At 40.3% G+C, this 19,722-nt stretch overlaps 2 protein-coding genes across 2 annotated transcripts; both read left to right on the forward strand.

Annotated features, from left to right (window-relative positions):
- The first annotated feature begins 2,651 nt into the window (after positions 1 to 2,651).
- xkrx (XK related X-linked) lies at positions 2,652 to 10,871 on the forward strand. The gene is made up of 3 exons (XM_030766000.1): positions 2,652 to 3,456; positions 8,661 to 8,929; positions 10,034 to 10,871. Exons 1-3 carry the CDS (start codon positions 3,095 to 3,097, stop codon positions 10,852 to 10,854), a joined length of 1,452 nt encoding a protein of 483 aa, XP_030621860.1. The 5' UTR covers positions 2,652 to 3,094; the 3' UTR covers positions 10,855 to 10,871.
- A 3,402-nt stretch (positions 10,872 to 14,273) lies between these two features.
- On the forward strand, positions 14,274 to 19,500 carry nox1 (NADPH oxidase 1). The gene is made up of 13 exons (XM_030766086.1): positions 14,274 to 14,318; positions 14,669 to 14,764; positions 15,272 to 15,382; positions 15,538 to 15,622; positions 16,414 to 16,565; positions 16,712 to 16,893; positions 17,005 to 17,134; positions 17,240 to 17,332; positions 17,522 to 17,763; positions 18,515 to 18,677; positions 18,879 to 19,025; positions 19,151 to 19,275; positions 19,374 to 19,500. The coding sequence occupies exons 1-13, from the start codon at positions 14,274 to 14,276 to the stop codon at positions 19,498 to 19,500; spliced, it is 1,698 nt and encodes a 565-aa protein (XP_030621946.1).
- The last annotated feature ends 222 nt before the right edge of the window (positions 19,501 to 19,722 follow it).

The following is a 19,722-nucleotide window of genomic DNA, read 5'->3' on the forward strand; positions in this document are numbered from 1 at the left end:
TTTAAGTCTAATCATATTATAGCCTGCTGAGATTTACCGGATGTGATGAGAAAACCGTAACAGAAGGAAAGAATCCCATCACCTCAATTTTACCCCTGCAGCCTCATCTTATTAAGTCATTACTGGGATCAGCCAATCAGAGGCCAGTGTTATCAGCTGACTAAACACATGAGGCTCTGACCACAACTGACTGCCAGCTGACCATCACACACACACACAAACACACACACACACACACACAAACAAACACACACACACACACACACACACACAAACAACTGAGTAGCCAATCCATTAATGCACACACCCATCTTTGACACAGTGCCACAGTACCTAGCTACCACTGGATTTTAAAATGCTTTAATTTGCACTACCATGAACCTTTTCTGCTTTGCAATCATTATCCAGCAAATCAATCCAGCATGAAAATTCCCCCATTAGTGGTGTCTGACTGGGGCAAGCTTTAATTAGTCTGACTCTGAGCCTGACCCAGTGATGGTCCAAGCCTTTCCTTTAGTGTTAAAACCAAGAGAGCCACACAGTTACCATAACTGCTTGAAGTGGTGAGAAGCCCTGGGCAGGAGTGAGAGGAGAGCCTGATATTTTGTGACTGATTGACTGACAGCTACAACTGGCCCACAATGCTACTGTACCCATACAAAAGAAGCACCATTCATAGCGAACCAATAAATCCGAGCACTTCCCCCTATCCATGAATTAAATATGAACCTCCCGCAAGCACTCAGCGTTGACAGCTAGATGCTTGGACTTCACTCTAGTAACTCCACTCTATCTTTGCCTCATATTTCTGGTTGACCTATGTGTCCCTACTCGGACATTAAATGTGAAGTCACTCATTCGGGAATTTAGCGCATGAGCCAAAGCCCATGTTTGAAAGCATATGTAAAATGTGTAGCCCCTCCTCTCTGTGTATCAGTTGCAGTTTCAAATGACCCAGTGTGGACTAGACACTGCTAAACAAATCAAGTCTTAAAATGATGTGAAAACAAAGGCTCCTGTTTGCGTTGTGAATGAGCAACAGACTGAGGTGGAATTTGCCAGATGGTAAATGAAGTGTTCTTCCCATGTGGTTTCTAAGAGACATGGGAGGGGGGGGGGAAAATCATATTTGCATTGAAGTTGTCAAACACAAAGCAGAGTCTTGTTGCTCGGCTCATAGTGCTCTGTGATTCGATAAAGAGCACATGCTGTCCTCATGTAGGTAGCAGTATAAACTCTTGAGCAGCACAGACAGAGTTGAACTAATATGGTTGGCCAGATGATGGTCAAGTCAATGGAGCACGTAATGTTTTGCAGTGGGTGGCTAAATGTTCTGTGAGTTCACATTGCTCTGACATTGAATCTGGGCCAAACTTAACAGTGCAGCCTAAAAAGGAACCTGAGGACAACCCTGTAAGAGTTGTAGAAACTTCCCTGGGCAGACTTCATACTTCCTAGACAGGCAAAGACAAACAATACACTTGTGACAGTGCTGCATGTAGCAGTATACTACTGGAGAAAGATGTTCATTCTCTTCTAGCTTCATTTTCTTTCTTAGCTAAGTTACTGACAGTGGCAATTTGCTAATTTTCCTGGTGTCCTGGTGTAAACTGATCTTAATGCCATCTGCTTTGTGCTCGATCATCTGATTTAGCTTCGCTTGATTACTTTAGCTGTTTAGCTTAAGGCAAAACAGCAGAAAATCTGTTCATACTCTTAGCTTTGACACTTAACTTTTCTGAACTTTTTATATATAGCTTGACTAGAATTAGCAAATTAGCTTGGAAATTAAACTAACATGCTGACAAAAAAACAGGACAGCTCACAAGAAATGGTATTATCATTTTACCTACTTGACAGTACAGATCTTTTACATTTTTACTCAAATCATCCAGGCAGTTTAGAAATTTCACCTCTGTTTCAACTCTAGTAGGCCTACTTAAGGCCACGGTACTCTAGCTATGCCAGACTGTTGAACTAACATAGACAATAATGATGCTTTCATGATTCTGAAAACCACTGCATGGAAATTTCCAGCAACCATAATGCATTGAAATGTGAAGAAACACCTTAAGGGAATCAGCATTCTGCAGTTCTGAGGTGGGACCTGTTCTTCTTCTTTTTCTACTTTTGAAACCAAGACAGTTCAAAATTTGAACAGACAAGCAGTCAGACAGCCTGCATTATTTGAAGGTTTGTTTTGTTTATTCAGAATGTATTCATTATTTTAAGACTGTAGAATTTGTATACAATGTCTTTATATGGTTCGAACTGAGAGTGAGGACAAGTACAGACACACACGTTAGGTGGAATACTCATGGATTTTTTCCCAAAAATAGTAAGGTGTAAAAATAGGCGTTGCAGTAGACGACCACTCTGGGTGACACGAGTTCAGCCGCGCAAAGTCGTGCCTTAACTCGGAGGTCTTTGGGACCAGAGGGAAAACCAGAGACGCGCAGAACTATCAGAGGAAAACTGCATGTCGGGACAACACCTGCGATCTATGATTACATTGAAGTACATTTCTCTGGACTGTTGGTGAGACGTAATATTTGGACAGACAAACAAACTGTCCCAGTTTTTGCCACGTTTACGCTACGCCCGATATGCATTTAGTGAGCGATTGAAATGGCTCCGACGTTTACGCCTCTGCTGCAGTCTGGAATAATTTGACAGTTCGTATGGTCGATTTTTTTCTACGGCGTTTCAGTATTTTCAAGACTGCAGAGATTGTGGATGGGTAGACCCGTTTGTTTAAACTGCCATGTGGGTTGACTATACAACGGAGTCCGAAATATGAATTTTAAGGACGACTTTAGGGCTTATCCATGGATCTAACCACGAAGTTAGTTTCACAACGGTGTAGCAAACTGTTGCACGATGTAAGGGGATGTATCGGGTAGGAATGAAACTGTAATGTGACCCGGCAAAGTGATTACTGGATTCTCGATCGAGAGACAGACGTTAGGAAGAACTCTGGGCAGCATACACATACACCGGGAAAACGTATTCCAGTAAATTCTTGGAGTCTGTATGACGTTTCGCGATGTAGCGTAGGCAGTTGGTTATAAGTTTTCGAGGTCATCAAGAGTTTATGCGAACAATGGATAAAAAGAGCGAAACAATTGAAAATGATATTTTGGAGGCTCCGAACCAAACGGCATTCACTAACAACAATAACGAGGATTTACTGGTCATCAACCACAGCAGCCCAAAGCCTCCACTGAGCGTAATATGGGCTACGATACTGTTTTGCGCCGAGTTCATCTGTGCTTCGATGTTATGCAGCCGATACCACGCCAGCGACGACATCATCTGGATGAGTTTGACTATCATTTTCTTTCTGGTGCCGTCAGTACTTACTCAGCTGACACTAACGTTCATTCATCGGGACTTGGGCAGAGACAGACCTCTTGTCCTGTTCATGCATCTACTACAAATGGGGCCAGTCATCAGGTATGTGGATTTACGACACATGGCTATGCCACAGTGTTACAATACAAACGGTCCATGCGGAAACATGCGGCCTCATGAAAAGATAAAAACACGACAGAGATGTGCCATATATTACTCACGTTCATGTTATACTGAATACCGTAACATAGACGCCCATATGCATGCTGGTGTAGAAAATAGCGTTGTTCTGTAACCCTTTGGGTGACTGTCAAAATAAAAAGAAGACACGAGTATTGTAAATGAGCTGCCATTAAGAGTGGTCACTTGACCAAGTTTCCCTTTTTTTGGCTACCTGGCTTAGATCTTGGAGACTTTGAGAAAGAGGTTGATTTGGAGGGTTTAGCTGGACCCTCATGGAAGAAATCTGTTCAACCTCCTGACAGAGGTCTTGTGAACAGTGGGGAAAAAGATACATGGTCAGATGAGTCATCCTTCACCTCGTTGTCAGCAAAGGGTCAAACGCACATGCCCCAAGAAACACACAGGCCTGAGACCTTGTTTTTGTATTGTGTATAAGCTTCCAATTAAGCTCCTTTGAGTATAAACACCAGTGAATGAAAAGCTAAGAGATCACCCTTATCCTGTGTGGAAGCAGTGCTATCCTGCTGCGAATGGTTTTCCACTGAGTAACAATGTACCCATCTACAGCTACACAAAACGAATGGTTTAAAGAGCTTAAAAACACTATAAACGATATTCCATAGCAATGTCAGTGACTAGGTCTCAACCATATTGAACACTTATAGGAGATTCCAGAATACTGCATAGGATGGCATTTTTATACCGCCGTTGGAAAAATATCACCGGATGGTTCAATTTTTCATGGAAGAGTGATGTTGCATCGGTCCAACAAATTTGCTGGCACTTGCAGAATCTCTGCCAAGATGGTTCAAAGTTGTTGTTGTTGTGGCTCATTGTGGCTTACCTTGGAGGGACGCCGTGTTCATTTTTTTTTATCATTATTATTTTGGCAGTTAATTGTATTTGTAATCTTTGTTTCATTTTTGTTTCTTTGTTTTTGCTGTCACATTGGCGGCTTTTTTTTTTTTTTTGGAAGTGTAAAATCCGGTCACAAATAACGTCTCTTATCTCATATGACATTTTTGGCTCTGCACTGAAAAAAAAACCCCTGCATAAAACCCTATGATTCTATGTAATGCAGACTTTCAGAGTCTGTGTATTATCCATGCTTCCAAGTTGTACCTTAGTTCAAAATGCAAATCTGAGAACTTCCTCTGCCTTTAGGGTTTAGGTGTACAATTTCAGTATGTGCTAGGTGTTGTCAAAATGACTCACTCTTTAAGACCTACAGTAGAGGGTGGGGTTCTGATAGATTTGCAGGATGTTATTGAGGCCCTAAAGACAGCCTTTGACTTAGTGGATTGAGTTGGTGCTTTTATACATTTACTGTTTTAACCTCAGCAAGAACAAGAGGTAACATATTCAAGCATATGAAGTCGCTCCTTATTCACTGAGCATGTAGAATAGTAAAACTTATGTTTTTCCTCTCGTGTCTGCTATCAAAAACGCTATCATAACTTTCCCACTTACACTTCACTAAGAGTTTCTTTGAACCTTGTGACAAATGTAAGGTCTTCCATGTCTGTTCAAAATCACAGTAATGCATGTTAATGCTATGGCTCACTGACAGCACCACTTGTGCTCAGTGTGTGTAAACTGGGTGTGTCTCCCAGAGACTTGCGAAAACCTTCGGGGACATTATTTGAACTTCACACTGTTCTGCAGACAAACATATGACTCCTCCAGCTGTGTCAACTGTGAGTAGTGGTCTGTGACTATTATGACGTCCCATTTAGCACAGGAGAATGTAATCAAATATGTCAGGACCTTCAAAAGATAGAACCCCTGGACTGTGACCCCAGATGGGGAAAAGCGAGGCACAAATTAGTGTAATACTTTGCAACAGTTAAAAAAAAATGTACAGAATTAATGTTATTTGTCAGAACGCTTGCATCACAAACACTACGTGATCATCTGTCATTTTCCATATCACTGATGTTGCTGTTTGCATTGACATTGAAGCTTGGCTTTATATTTAGGGTTGGGTCGTCTTTAGCCCGGGAAATGGGCGAATGGTCAGGGTAGGGCTGTGATATTGGTCTATGAATAGTCTGCTGAAAGTCTTGGGATGTCATTCTTGTTGACAGGAAAATTCATATCATAATAGCTCCAGGACTTCCTCCTGACACCAGAAACATTTCTCTCCATCAGTTGTTTTTTTTCCTTCTTTATGACAGTGTGAAAGAGTGAGGTGACATCAGTTCAACAGCAGACATTTATTTCACACAGTCAGCACATTACAGAATGTTATTACATTTTGAAATGAGGCCTGCTAATGTGCTCTCAAAGCAAAAAAATAAATCATTTGCTGTATTATCATAATGCATGATGATATTGAACGTCACAGACATCGAGAACATAAATTTGATTGCTAGGGATGTAATTGCTGTGATGCGAGGTCTGTTACTGCCTGGTAGAAAACGGTCTTTCCCACACAAGCAAATGCTTTTGTAATTTGTTCACTCATTACCATAGCAACCTGGGCCAAGCTTTTGACAATGGCTGTCTAGACAGTCTCATGTTTTGATATTTTGTTCAATTGCTGAGGAAAATCAAGTTTGTAAAACTCAAAGGAAACACAGCATAGGCTGCAAAGACTGCAGATATTGTAATGGTTGATTAATTATATCTGTGCTATTTTTAATCTGCCAAATTGAATCACTTTTTTTCATTTTGCTTAGGCCCTGTGTCAATTTTGCTCAGATAGCATGACAGTTAGCTGTATGTGCTCCAGTATAAATTGGTCACTACAGTTTTTCATACCAAAGTTTAATTGAAAATTGAAAGGAATATAATGATCGGGCCTTCCTTTACCTTTTGTCTTGAGTTGTTGTGTATAGTTGACCAACAGTGACCATTTATGCACCACAGTGTCATCCAGTTGAATGTGGGTCTGTTTGTATGGAGCCAAGGAGTCGGTTTCTCTAAAGCAAAACTGCAGCTAAAAGATATTTCAGGAATGAGACTAGTACAGACTTGCAGTTTTCTACACACTGTGGACTCTGATAACACTACCACCCTCTTCCCTTTTTTTGGAACTTTCAGACCCTTGGTTTGGTTATATTTTTTAATATATAAATGCTCTTAATGTGTGCATGGTTTGTTTATAGTGATTTTTTAACTTTGGGTTTTAACACTGAAGAACAGGAAATAAACAAAGTGAGCAGAAGTTGTCTTGAAACATAGTGCACCTACATGAGGAAATACTGGCTGTAGCAATTACCCACTGACTTGTGGTTTTAACAAGAATTTAAAGAGTAGAGCTGATGAATAGTGTGGGCATTGGTATGTGTCTATGTGTTTGTCATTTTGTTTGCATGCACATGTATTTGCATTTACCAAAGGTGAATAACTCATATATCCTGAAGAGTCAGCTTTGTCCAGTTAGAACTTCTAAATAATTTTTCCTACCGAACTTTCCTGATTTTTTTAATAGCATATTTACTGTAGTAATCATGTTAGCACTTCCACTTTATTTTACAAAAGACTGAATACATTTCAGGCCAGCGGGTAAACATTGTGCTAAGAATATTGGAGTGGTTTCTGATCAGACTGACCGACTCTTTGAGAGCCGTTTGTTTTTGGCTGCTGTCGTGGTCTTAAAGTAAAAACGTCTTTATCTCAGATCACCATAACTCACTGTTACTGGAATGCTTCCAAACAACCTGCGTCCTCGGAAAAGCACGCTTCCCTCATCAGGACGGTTGTTTAACCATAAAAGTCAAGATGTTCACGTGAACAGAGATAAGAAGCTTCTCAAGAAATCCTCCCCCAACCCACACATCCAAGTGAATTTCAGACACTCGCACACCCACACACACACACGTAATATGTTTAGTTTCGGTTCAATGAATATGATTTCCCGGTTGGAGCAGCTCAGGAGCAAAATGAAACTGTGTGTCAGCTTTTTACTGTACAGGCTCTGTGCTAAAACACCACATGCCTTAGCAGGAAGGAAGTTAAGAGCATTACAAGTATTAGAAGTTCTCCTGTGAGAAATTTGATCACATCAGATTGTTATGTGAAAAACTGACTGTAATCCAGTCTTTGCTTCTATCTTAACCCGACTTTCACCCTGCCTACCAAGTAACAGGTCTGACAAAAAAAATGTAGAAGTGGTTGGTACAACATGAAAGTGCTACGTTTGTGCTGTCATTAAACACAGTGAAACTGGGTCACCTGGGTGGTAGTTGCTAAAGCAGAATTTCTGAGTTAGCCTAGTTAGACACCTTGACCCGAAAGTCCGTATTGCACAATAGGCACAAACCTTACTTTTTCTTTAGATAGTTTTGACTTTTAAATGAAATTGTCACACTAAGTGAAAAACCCCACTCTGTGGAATACACCCGATTTTAGGAAGTGATCCGAGACCTCGTTCTGGCTGAGTGTGCTGAACTGCTCTCATGTGAGCGTGAGTTCATAAAGACAGAACACCCCTGGGAGAAAGTGAACACACCATCTTATGTTTCAGCACAAAGACTTTTTCTCTTTTTCTTTTGCACACCGGTGGCCTCTTGTGGATGTATTTTGTAATCATCACAAATGGATTTTATTTTTTTTTTTTCCCCTGAGAAGGAAGCCACTGTGAAAGTGATCAGAGTCTGATAAGAAGTTGCATTTATCCGTTACTTCAGTTCATACAGATATATGATATGTGAATGAGATGTTTCCTTTCTGTTAAAGCTGTTTCTCAGTGAATGGAAAATGTATAGTACAATGATATTTTTTTGGTTTACACTGAAGAGATAAAGGATGGAAGCTCCTGTCCAGTAACAGAACTGTTCATAAAGACCATCTGAAACTGTTCTGGTGTTATCTTAAAAAAAGTGTATAGAATTGCTGATTTATAATGAAAACTTAAATGAAGTTTAAGTGCACTTACTAAAGACAAATTATTGCCTTTTTTAGCAGATAGACTAAATCTCAGTTTTTTAATGTTTTAATAAGGAATATGATGGTTTGAAGAGTCTGAGTTCATGCGTACAAAAACAAGAACGGAGCTTCATTTTTGGTGAGAGCTTAACTTTGTGATGGCAGTGTGAGAATTATGTTGACAGTGCTGCCACCTTGTGGTCAATATAGGCTGATACACTCAATTCCGTCTTCTCTCTATCTTTTCTCAGGTGTATTGAGGCTCTGGTCATTTATTTCAAAGCAGGAAAAACCGAGGAGCCCTATGTCACCATCTCCAGAAAGACCAAGTTAAAGAAAGGCAAAAGCGTGGGCATGCCCACGGAGTGGGAGATTGGCCACTCGGAGCGTAAACTGGCTGTTCATCGGAATGCCTTTAAGCGCACGGCCATCATTCAAGCCTTCCTCGGCTCCACGCCGCAGCTTACCCTGCAGCTCTACGCTACCATCCAGGAGAAGTACAACCATCATTATGTGAGACGTAAGGCTTCAACTCCTATTCGAGTCAGAGGTGTAACGGTTACCCTGGTCATGGTTCAGTCTGTGCCTCAGATTTTGGGCCGCAGTTTGGTTTGTCTCACGGTTTGGCTTGAAAGAAAACTGAACCAACTGAAAGCTGATTTTTTTTTTTTTCTTTTTAAGTCGGTAATACAGACATTGAACAGGAAAAGTACACATCTTATACAAATAGCAACAAAGTTCTTCAAACAATTAGAGTTAAAGGAAACTAATCTTCCATACATTTTATTTCATTTTTATTTTATTTCATTCAATTCTTCTTTTAGGAAAACAAAAGTGTAAGAAAAATACATTTTAACAACTGTTATTATAAGGCTCTTCTGCAAGACAATGAGTGAAGTAAATCTTAATGTGAGTACATTTTATGTGTAGGTTCTTCATCAACAAAATAACTGCATAAGCAAAATGTAACATAAGCACAGTGTGTATATTTTCTCATCATTAGAAATGAAAAGAAAAGGCATAATGGCTCCAAATTGTAATTTACATTATTATTATTAACATTATATCATGTAATTATTAAAAGCATGAACAGTGTGTAATGTTCTCATATACTAAAATATGAATTCCCTGTAATTTGGCATCGTGTCTTAAAAAAAAAACAAAGAAAAAACTAGAAGCTTCATTACAAGAGCTTGGTTCACTACACATGTAGCGTGAGTCTAACTGAGGAGTACAGAACTGCAGTTCAAAACCATGACACGCCTAATTCAAATTATCACTTTTCTTGACCAAAACTGCTATAAGCTGTTCCACTTATGCCTTCGTGTAATTCAGTATGAGTTATCAAGAACTGCCATTTGCACTACTAAGATGGAAGTGAGGAGACCGGGATAGGCAATTTAAAGCAAATAATTTACATGTAATGCACTCACTATAGCAACAGCACACTCCTCAGAACTTGTTTTTTAAAAGAACTCCCAGCTTTGCTCTGTTACACATTGATCAATTTTTTGTTGTTCAGTCAACATGGAGCCTTTAATGAAATCATTACAAAACGTTGTATGAATGCTCACTGGAATTGCTGCATCTGACATTAAGAATTCTTTTCTCTTTTTCTCTCTAGTTACTTTAATGGCCATTACTCTGATATCAATCACCTATGGGGCGCTGGTGTGCAGTGTTCTAGCCATACAGATCAAATATGATGACTACAAGATACGGGTGCAGCCAGGGGCCTACCTGTGCATGGTTCTGTGGCGCGGCCTAGAAATCGCCACCCGCATCACCTCTCTGGTACTCTTTAGCACGGCTCTGACCCACTGGGTCATACCTGTGGTTTTGGGCAACCTGATCATCTTCTTCTTTCTCCCATGGGTGAAGTTCTGGGTCAAGAAAGCATCTCTCCCTGAGAACGTGGAGAAGAACTTTAGTAAACTGGGTACCGTGGTGGTACTGTGCATGGTTACGTTGCTCTACGCCTGCATCAACATCTTCTGCTGGTCGGCCGTCCAACTCGACTTAGCCGATCACGACCTGATCGAGAAGAAGCCAGGTTGGAGCAAGCTGTCTGCATACTACAGCCTGCGTTTTTTCGAGAACGTCGCGCTCATTGTCTTATGGTACTTCTTCAAGTCGGACTTCTACGAGTACATCTGCGCCCCGCTGCTGGTGGTCCAGCTGATTGTGTGCTACGGCTTGGCCGTGCTCTTCATGCTCCTGTTCTATCAGTTTTGCCACCCGTGTCGCAAACTCTTCCGCCACAACGTGGAGGACTGCCTGCGCTGCGTGTGCTGCAGACGAGAGGCCGGAGGTGAAGCTCCAGCTGAAGCCGTACAGATCGATGAAGACACTGCACTGGCTGAGGATCCAGCTCTACCTGACATCGCCAGCCAGTTAGGAGACCGCGAGACTGATATCATCGATGATGGCATATATGTAGCTTGATAAAGCCTCAGAGACACTGTGTGTGTGTGTGTCTGTGTGTGTGTTTCTTGTTCAGGGCCTGTGAAAGGTCTATATTGCACTGAAAACCTAGCCTGCTCAGGATTGCCTTACAGTGTGTGATGGAAGGCAGGGATATCAATTATGCTGGATCTACTGCCAGAGCTAGAGAGACAACAGTTTATCCTGCTGTGGTTATTTTAAGATAATGGGATCGATAGTGATTGTTTTTTTGTACTGTATTTTTTTCTCTTGATTTTTAGTTTACTAAATATAAAATAGGTAAAATGATTGAAGCTATCAGGCAGTGCTAGTTTACAGTGGAAATGAAAACAGAAAGACCAAAGAATGTCCAGCGATAATACGTACACAGCTCATACACAAAGGCGGCCTTCAAAGATGAGTAATATTTTAAATGCTCTGCCCAGGTGTGTGGGAAAGATGCCAAGGGTCTGGTTCCGTGGAATGAGAAACTGAGCAAAACCCTGCTCACCCACTTTCTCCCGAACGTGACAAGGAAAGGGTTTGTTTTCAGCCACAAGTTAATTTAAAACTTTGAAAGATTGTGCGCAGTGGTGAAGTTAACCTAAGGAATGCGCTAACTATTATTGACTGCACTTTTTCTGTGACCATAAAGGGGAGGGAAGGGGGTGGACATAAAAAAAAATAATGAAAACTTCATTTAATGAAAGATTGTATATGCCTTAATATATTCACTGACTTTGAAATAGGTGTCTTCGAAAGTCTAATGAAACATTTAATCGACATTTCACCATGCGTTCTGTATTATTACATCAAAGATTTAAAAAGCGTGCGAAATTTTGGAGATGCATCTCTGAGATATTTCTTAATTTAATAGTTTGATATTTGTATGTGGGGTTTTTTTTTCAGGTTCATGTGCCTCTGGTTTGCTGAATTGTAAGTTTAAAATGATTAATAAAATATGTTGTGTTATTGATTTGTATCTTCTAGGTAACCGTCGTGTTCTTGGCTCTCAAAGCTCTGTCTCATTTAGATACTTTTTAGGACCCTCAGTAGACCTTAGTAAATGATTTTGTTCCTACTTGGACAGACGTTAACGTGTGCTTGATATAGCGATAAATGTGGATCATGGATCATTAGATATTCCAATTAAATGATGCCGCGCAGTGTCATCGTGACAGATAACTGCAAAAAGCTATGGGAAGTGCCAGTGGCAGTTCCAGCTTGAATGGCGCCCTGGGCGAACCCCTCCTTCGGGCCTGTCCCGCCCGCCAACAAAAGCTGTGTGCCCCCCCCCCCTCACCAGAAAAAAAGCACCATTCTGCACTAACTGCACAGTTTATTTAGACTTTTGGAACAACACATATAAATAATCATAACATTTAAAACTGTATAGATCTAAAAATATACACAAAAATTAGACTCATAAACATCAAAAAGAAGTAACTAAGACAAGTATCCATTTGTGTTGATTTGTCACTCGAGCATTAATACATTACCCATCCCCCAACACTGTCAACAAGGGTCAAGACTAAACCAATTCACCTTGGTGGTGTTCAGACCAGCGGCGCTAGAACGAATTTCACAGTAGGTGGGCCTGACCTGTAAGGGGGTCCGGGGGCATCCTACCCCGGGGAAAAATGTCTTAATTCTGGCAGCTAAATGCACCATTTTCCCGCAGTTTGAGACAGAACCGGGAAGCCTAAAGGCAGTAGTGTTATCAGGATGGCATAGCTTACGGTACATTGCAACTTTGCAACTTCTAATTTGATGCAAGCAAAACTATAAAAAACACAAACACCGGAGCTGGAGAGCTGGAACCTTCAGAGTACCAGCGGGACAGGGACGTATTTTCAGCGTCTAGGGTAGCCTACTTTAGATAGATTTACACAGAAATTGTGAATCAACAAAATACGTTGCGCCCTTCTTCTTAAACATTATCAAGTTACATACCTTGTGATCATGACTGGCTGGTGATACGGGGTGATATCATAATCATAAAATAAAGAGGATTGGGCTGACTATGAGCTCCCTCGCTTTCGAGCGAGAACGCGTTTCTGCTTGTTCTTGTTCACTTTATATGGACCAGTTAAAGAAAGGCAGGTGACACCGCCCCTCTCCCCCCAACATAGAAATATATCTACCTGCACAGATCAATGAGACTGTACATTGGAAGGGAGCTAGGTCACCGCTGCGGTGGTTAACGTCTCTCTCCGTCTTTTGGCACAACGAGGACGGTGTTGATTGACATAGATCTTCTGAGAGCCGAGAGTCCCGCTTCCAGATTCCAGACAATATGTCTGTGAAACTACATAGCCAGTAGCTAGTCTATTGGGATGAACTGGTCTCAAATGGTCTGTACTGGTTTCAATTGGTTCCAACTGGGTTTTCAGATTCTAATGGTTTGCCCAGTTAAGAATACCAGTTGAAACCATTTAAAACCCAATCAGACCAACAGAGCCATGGGCAGTGGCTGCTTCACCAGTTCCACCCAGTTGAAACCAATAGGATGTAACTGGTGTTGTCTGCTATTCATTTCAACTGGAAACAATTGGTCTCAACTGGTCGAACAAACCCAATACCTGCACTTGGTGAGAAAGTGCTGTACATTGAGAATGCATTCAAAAATAATGAAATATAATGAAATGAATTGTTTGATTCATCAATTAACAGCGTACAGAGTGCACTAAGGAGAGTACATTGTTTTTTTGAAAATGTCAAGTCATTTGTAAAACTTTTTAACTGTTAGTGTTTCTTTTAAAAATAAGTGTTTTTAAATTGAACATGGATTCATATTCAATTTAAAAACACAAATTTTTAAAGTTGTATGTTGCTTACAGAACGTTCCCTGCCTTCCTACTGGTCAATTTTTATTAATTATATTATATATGGATTAATAGTGGATTATTTGATAGCACTCCGTAGTGTGACTTATTGACCCATGCGGTGACATAATATCATTGACGTGACGTGCAAATAAGCGATACAAAACTGATCGCGCAAATTTCACCGCTACGATTTTTTTTGTGCGGGCGCCCCGTGCCGCCCCCAGCAAGATGCCGCCCTGGTCGGCTGCCCAGCACACTCCACCACCACCCCTACACACACCCTAATAGTCCCACACACCACCACCACCAGAAGGGAAGTGCGTTTCATTATATGTTGGCTATCAAGTCTCTGATAATAGTTTTGTTGTCTGAGACTGGAAATGACACGTAGGCCTACGAATCTCGGCACGATTGGTCAAAGAGAATTTCACTGTTCCTTCCAAGAATTTCCTGCGTTTCGTAATTTAGCAAATACTGTTTCCTTGTGGCCCTTGACTTGTGTCAAATGTTTTACAAGACTAGGGGTGGAGCTTGACACAGGTAGGGTTATTTAGCGCGCACCTTCGAGTAAATATTATTCGTCTTCGTTTCAAACTCGTTGTGGAAACAGAAATGGGGAACTGGATTATCAATCACGGATTAACCGCCTTCATACTGGTAAGGATGCGTCCCTACGCTAAAGCCCTTTCTTTGAGTAGTTTTAGAAGATAAAACTATCATTTTGGTCCGTTTAATCCCAATATTATGTCATTATATGTGTATGAATTCATGGAGACAGACGGTCATAATCTAGACAATGACATTTTAAAAAATGTAATGAGTGAGTTGTATGAGAATAGGCTATTTTATCGTCGTCAGTAATGACCTAAATGATAATAACAGCAGCTATGGTGTGTAAGTCTACATGTGTCTACATATTAATGCAATAAATATTGCATGTTAAAAAATGAAATGTAACAGTCAAATATATAACCTAAGATATATTTATTGTTTTGATTCCTTTCTAGTTCTTATGGATGGGAATCAACATATTCCTGTTTGTTTATTTCTACTTTTTCTATGATTTGCCCGATCGGTTTTTCTACACACGACACCTCTTGTCGGTGAGTTCCACGTTTCCAGAGTGTTATACAGCTTTCTAAATCAAGTGCATTGGTCACCTTTGTCCCAGGTCACACTAATGATCTGATTAAAGAGATGAAATGTTTTTTTCCGTGACGCTTTATAATTAATAGCTAGATAAGTGCTTACTATACATTTCTAATGGGTATTTTCCAAATAACTATATTTTGTTGCCATCTAGTTTCCTAGTGGGTTTCTATATACTCACCAGGAAATTATTTAGTTTTTCCTATCCATTTTTTTTGGCCCTTTCCTAATGGGACTAACTATATTTTTATAACCATCTCATTTCCTTGTTAATACCTGGTAATTAGCAGACTGCAAATTAAAGCATCACAGTTTTTTTCTTCCTTTCTTATCATTAGATAGTTCTTATCTAATTCAGTGTTGTGAAGTATGAGAGTTTAACAGTTTCTGTAATGAGCTGGGTTCCTTAGCATGTTTTTTTTATTTATTATTTCAACTGCCTTGTGTTTTTGTGCATTCAGTCAGCACTCGCCTGGGCCAGAGCTCCTGCTGCTGTTCTCAATTTCAACTGTATGCTCATTTTGCTGCCAGTATGCCGGAATCTTCTATCTCTCATACGCGGCTCCTTTATGGTGAGTTAGTGAATGAAAAGGAACAGGTGTGTGTGTGTGTGTGTGTGTGTATGTGCAAGAGAGAAGAAGAAAGAAAGAAAGGAAGTAAAAGAGAAAAATAGAGAGATAATGAAGGCTCGCCCCTGGAAATATCTTTCTTTTTCTTAACGTTTCAGTGCTGTGGAAGAACTATGAGGAAACAGCTGGACAAAAATTTGAGCTTTCACAAGCTGGTTGCCTACATGATTGGCTTGATGACAGGTAAAAAAAACCCAATTGTTTCCTGGTTGGACAACTGTGTACACTGCCCTATTTGTTCAAGAAAAGTCAGCATGAAACTGGGGCAAAATTAACATAAATCCATTTCTCCAAACAAGTTCACTCATCCACCACAATTTAAATTACACTGTGTTCAATGTTTGTGCTCGACACAGTGCATACCAACTGATAACCTGTTTCGAGGTTACTTTGCTTAAAGTCAGTGGGTGATAATGACAAAGAATTGTATTTGGCTCTGGTTAATTCATTGACCAAAGGAGATCAAAATATTGGCTATTATCCTGTCCTTTGTGTCTGTCTTAAGATGAAGAGAACAATCTGTGTTAAGTGTAACACATATGAAATGATTATTTCAGCATCTGATGAGGCAAAATAAAGTACATTTCAGTATAAAATAGCATAAAAAACATATAGAAGTGTATCTGATGACATTAAAATATACAGTTATGTAGTTACTGATCAGATGTGTCAAACAGATTTGCCTCCTCGTCTACCTAGCCTTTTTCTTGTTTCTCTCCTTTTTTTTTGTTAAATATTCCTCAAGTTTTGCTTTATAGTAAAAATATGTAGTGAACACACTGAAGGTCTAGAGTTCTTCTAATGTGCTCTACATTCCACATGCTAATGGCTCTGCAAACAAATGTTGTAGAATGCACCACCCCATCAGCATTGACCGAAGATCTGCAGCTTCATCTAACTAAATTTTAGCAATTAAAACCACTGAGTGAGCACGAGATAAACGGTTTCTTCATTTCCTTTTTCACGTGGTATAGCTGTACACACTGTGGCCCATTTGCTGAATGTTGAGTGGTACAACAACAGCATACGCGGTGAATACGATAGACTGAGCACTGCGCTCTCAATGCTTGAAGATGACCCCGATGATAACACCACATACTTGAACCCTATTCGTTCCAATTCTACCGTAAGTCTCCCATCTCAATATGGTCCCTATCATGCATGAATATTTCTGTCTCATTTCTGCTAATTTCACCACATCCTGCCTGTCATTGGTTGATGTTTGCAATCTGTCTGATTTGAGTGATTTGTTATTGGTTTCATGTGTTCTAGACTCCCACCTATTTCGTGTTCACCACTATTGCTGGCCTCACTGGCGTTGTCATTACTCTTGCTCTCATACTCATCATCACTTCATCCATGGAGGTGATTCGACGCAGCTACTTTGAGGTCTTCTGGTACACTCATCACCTCTTTGTGATTTTCTTTGCTGGGCTAGTCTTCCATGGAGCTGGGTAAGGAATGCTTGACAGTCTTCAGGATGTTTTTTTTCTCTGTTTGAGTTTTTTTTTTTTTTTTTAGAGAAGTTGACCAACTTGTGTGGTTTCTGTTTGCATTGTATGTAGGCGCATTGTGAGAAGTCAGACTGCGTCGAGCCTGGAAGAACACAATATCACTCTCTGCAAAGACCAACCTGAGAACTGGGGAAAGATTCCAGAGTGTCCAATTCCTCAGTTTGCAGGAGGGTTTCCACAGGTAAGAGTATTCTAGATTAACTTAATTCCATCTGAATAATATAAGTCTTAATAGACTGGCCATGCTCCAACTGCATTTCATTTAACGTTTTATTTCCTCTCTTAGACCTGGATGTGGGTGATCGGTCCTATGGTAATCTATTTATTTGAGCGACTGCTGCGTTTCATCCGCTACATGCAGAAGGTCACATATCGCAAGGTGAGTCCCAAGTCAGTGCTCACATAGTCCCTAAGGCCATAACGCAATGCCTAGCAATGCAGATATGAGGAATCTTTTTCTAAGTCTACTTTTCGGGATCAGTCAGGGGCTTAGAAATTCCTAAAAGATTATTAGACTTAAAACGTATAATACCTAAACCAAATCACGTTCTTTTCTCTCATCCATCAGATTGTGATGCACCCATCCAAAGTGCTGGAACTGCAGTTGGTAAAAGCTGGGTTTAAGATGGAGGTGGGACAGTATGTCTTTTTGAACTGCCCATCCATTTCCCAGCTGGAATGGCACCCTTTCACAATGACATCAGCTCCTGAGGAGGACTTCTTTAGTGTGCATATCCGTTCTGCAGGCGACTGGACAGATAAACTCATTGAGATGGTGCAAAACCTCCCTGAGGGAGGCCAGGGACCCAAGTAAGTCACTTCGGTGTGGAGACAGTGACTGATGGCGGGAGGCACATGTTGCATTCAGTAGTGTAAGGAGTAGCTTGGGCAGTAAAGAAAAAATATTTTGAAGGCGTTACTATATCGTACTCAAGGCTTGTCATTCAAGTACATAAAAAAGTGTTCTCAAACGTTTTAAATCGTCTATCTGAATTTACTCATCTAATGCAAGATTCTCCAATCTTAGAGTAGTCTGCTATGGTGAAAATCATCTGCTATGGTGAAAATCATTTGTTTAAAAGGTGTTTGCTGGTGTAATTGACAATAATGAGGGAGAAAGTACTTTTTCCAAGGACATTCACTGTGCAAAGACTGTTTAAAAGGGCCAGAACAGGACATTGGTGGTAAAAAAAGTACCTGAGGACCATAGATAGGAATGATTGTATACATCTGATTGAAAAATCTTAGGTGCACTTAGATCTCACTGCACTAATTATATAATATTTTTTCCATTGGTAGTGTATTGTCCCAGTACTCTGATAAAGTTCCTTCTCCATAAACACATTAGATTTTTCATTTACACTAATACAGGCTTATATCAAAGTATCCCAGTGTATCACAAAGTTCCTTCATATCCTGACACATAAATCACAATCAGAACATCAACCCAGTACAAATTACAGACCTGAGAAGAAAAAAAAAAAAAAGTTAACAACGAATCACATTTGGAGAGTGTATTCTAAGACAGATGTTACAATCAAATATTTGACTTCTTTGTCAGGATGGGAGTGGATGGGCCATTTGGAACTGCTAGTGAAGATGTATTTGACTATGAGGTTAGCATGCTTGTGGGTGCTGGAATTGGAGTGACCCCTTTCGCTTCCATCTTGAAGTCCATTTGGTACAAGTTCAAGGATTCTAACCCCAAACTGCGCACCAGAAAGGTGAGCAAACAAAAGTGTCTCAGACAGTCAAGTCAATGTGACCTTTTTCACGTACACACTCTCACAACAATGACTGTCTTTGCTCCCTATGTATTTAAAAAATGTTACCATGTTCCTCCTTCCTGTTCTAGAGAATGTTGTCTGTAGATGTGTGGATGCATTGTATATCTCATTTCCTCATGTCTTTTCTTTTACTTTTAGATATATTTTTATTGGCTGTGTCGCGAGACACATGCCTTTGAGTGGTTTGCAGATCTTCTACAGGTTCAGGAGAAAGAAATGGAGGAGAGAGGCATGGGAGACTTTCTTACATATAAACTCTACCTTACCGGTTGGGATCAGAGTCATGTATGTTCATATCCACTTGCATACCGTCCATTACCTTTATTATCACATATCAACTCATAACCAGGGTGGTTATGGTAAAAATATACCTATGTTAGTACTTAGCATTTTCCTCTTTCCGTTTACAGGCAGCTCATGCGATGGTTCATTTCGATAAGGACACCGATATAATCACCGGCCTCAAACAGAAGACTCATTACGGAAGGCCTAACTGGGACAAGGAATTTGAACAAGTCCGCAAAGAGAACCCCTCGTAAGTTTAGTCTTCAGAGCTTAATGTGTCCTGTTCAAACAAAAAATATGAAAACTGTCGTTCATTTGTGTCTCATTCTTTACAATCTATGTCCTCAGTTCGGTGGTTGGCACGTTCCTCTGTGGGCCAGCGGCTTTGGCGAAGGTCTTGGAGAAAAAATGTGTTAAGTATTCAGATGTGGATCCTCGGAGGACCAAGTTTTACTTCAACAAGGAGAATTTCTAAGTTACCGGTGTCAAGCTTTCAAAGGTCAAGCCCCGGTTTTGCACTAAAATGCTCTGCAGCATAACGTGATTGTTAAAATGTTCTTCATGAATGACTTTAAATGCATGTGGAGACATTGAAGGTCATTTGCTTCCTACCTCTCCACAAACTGGTCGAGAGAGAGAGAGAGCGAGAGAGACAGACAGTCTGACTACTGTTGACTTTATTATCTATACATCTTTG

This window comes from Chanos chanos, chromosome 2, assembly GCF_902362185.1.
Source record: "Chanos chanos chromosome 2, fChaCha1.1, whole genome shotgun sequence".
NCBI lineage: Eukaryota > Metazoa > Chordata > Actinopteri > Gonorynchiformes > Chanidae > Chanos > Chanos chanos.

Coding starts and splice junctions, on each gene's coding strand:
- xkrx (XM_030766000.1), top strand. CDS start 3,095: ATGCGAACAATGGATAAAAAGAGCGAAACAATTGAAAATGATATTTTG. Junction 3,457..8,660: donor CAAATGGGGCCAGTCATCAG/GTATGTGGATTT, acceptor ATCTTTTCTCAG/GTGTATTGAGGCTCTGGTCA. Junction 8,930..10,033: donor CAACCATCATTATGTGAGAC/GTAAGGCTTCAA, acceptor TTTTCTCTCTAG/TTACTTTAATGGCCATTACT.
- nox1 (XM_030766086.1), top strand. CDS start 14,274: ATGGGGAACTGGATTATCAATCACGGATTAACCGCCTTCATACTG. Junction 14,319..14,668: donor GATTAACCGCCTTCATACTG/GTAAGGATGCGT, acceptor ATTCCTTTCTAG/TTCTTATGGATGGGAATCAA. Junction 16,566..16,711: donor CTATTCGTTCCAATTCTACC/GTAAGTCTCCCA, acceptor CATGTGTTCTAG/ACTCCCACCTATTTCGTGTT.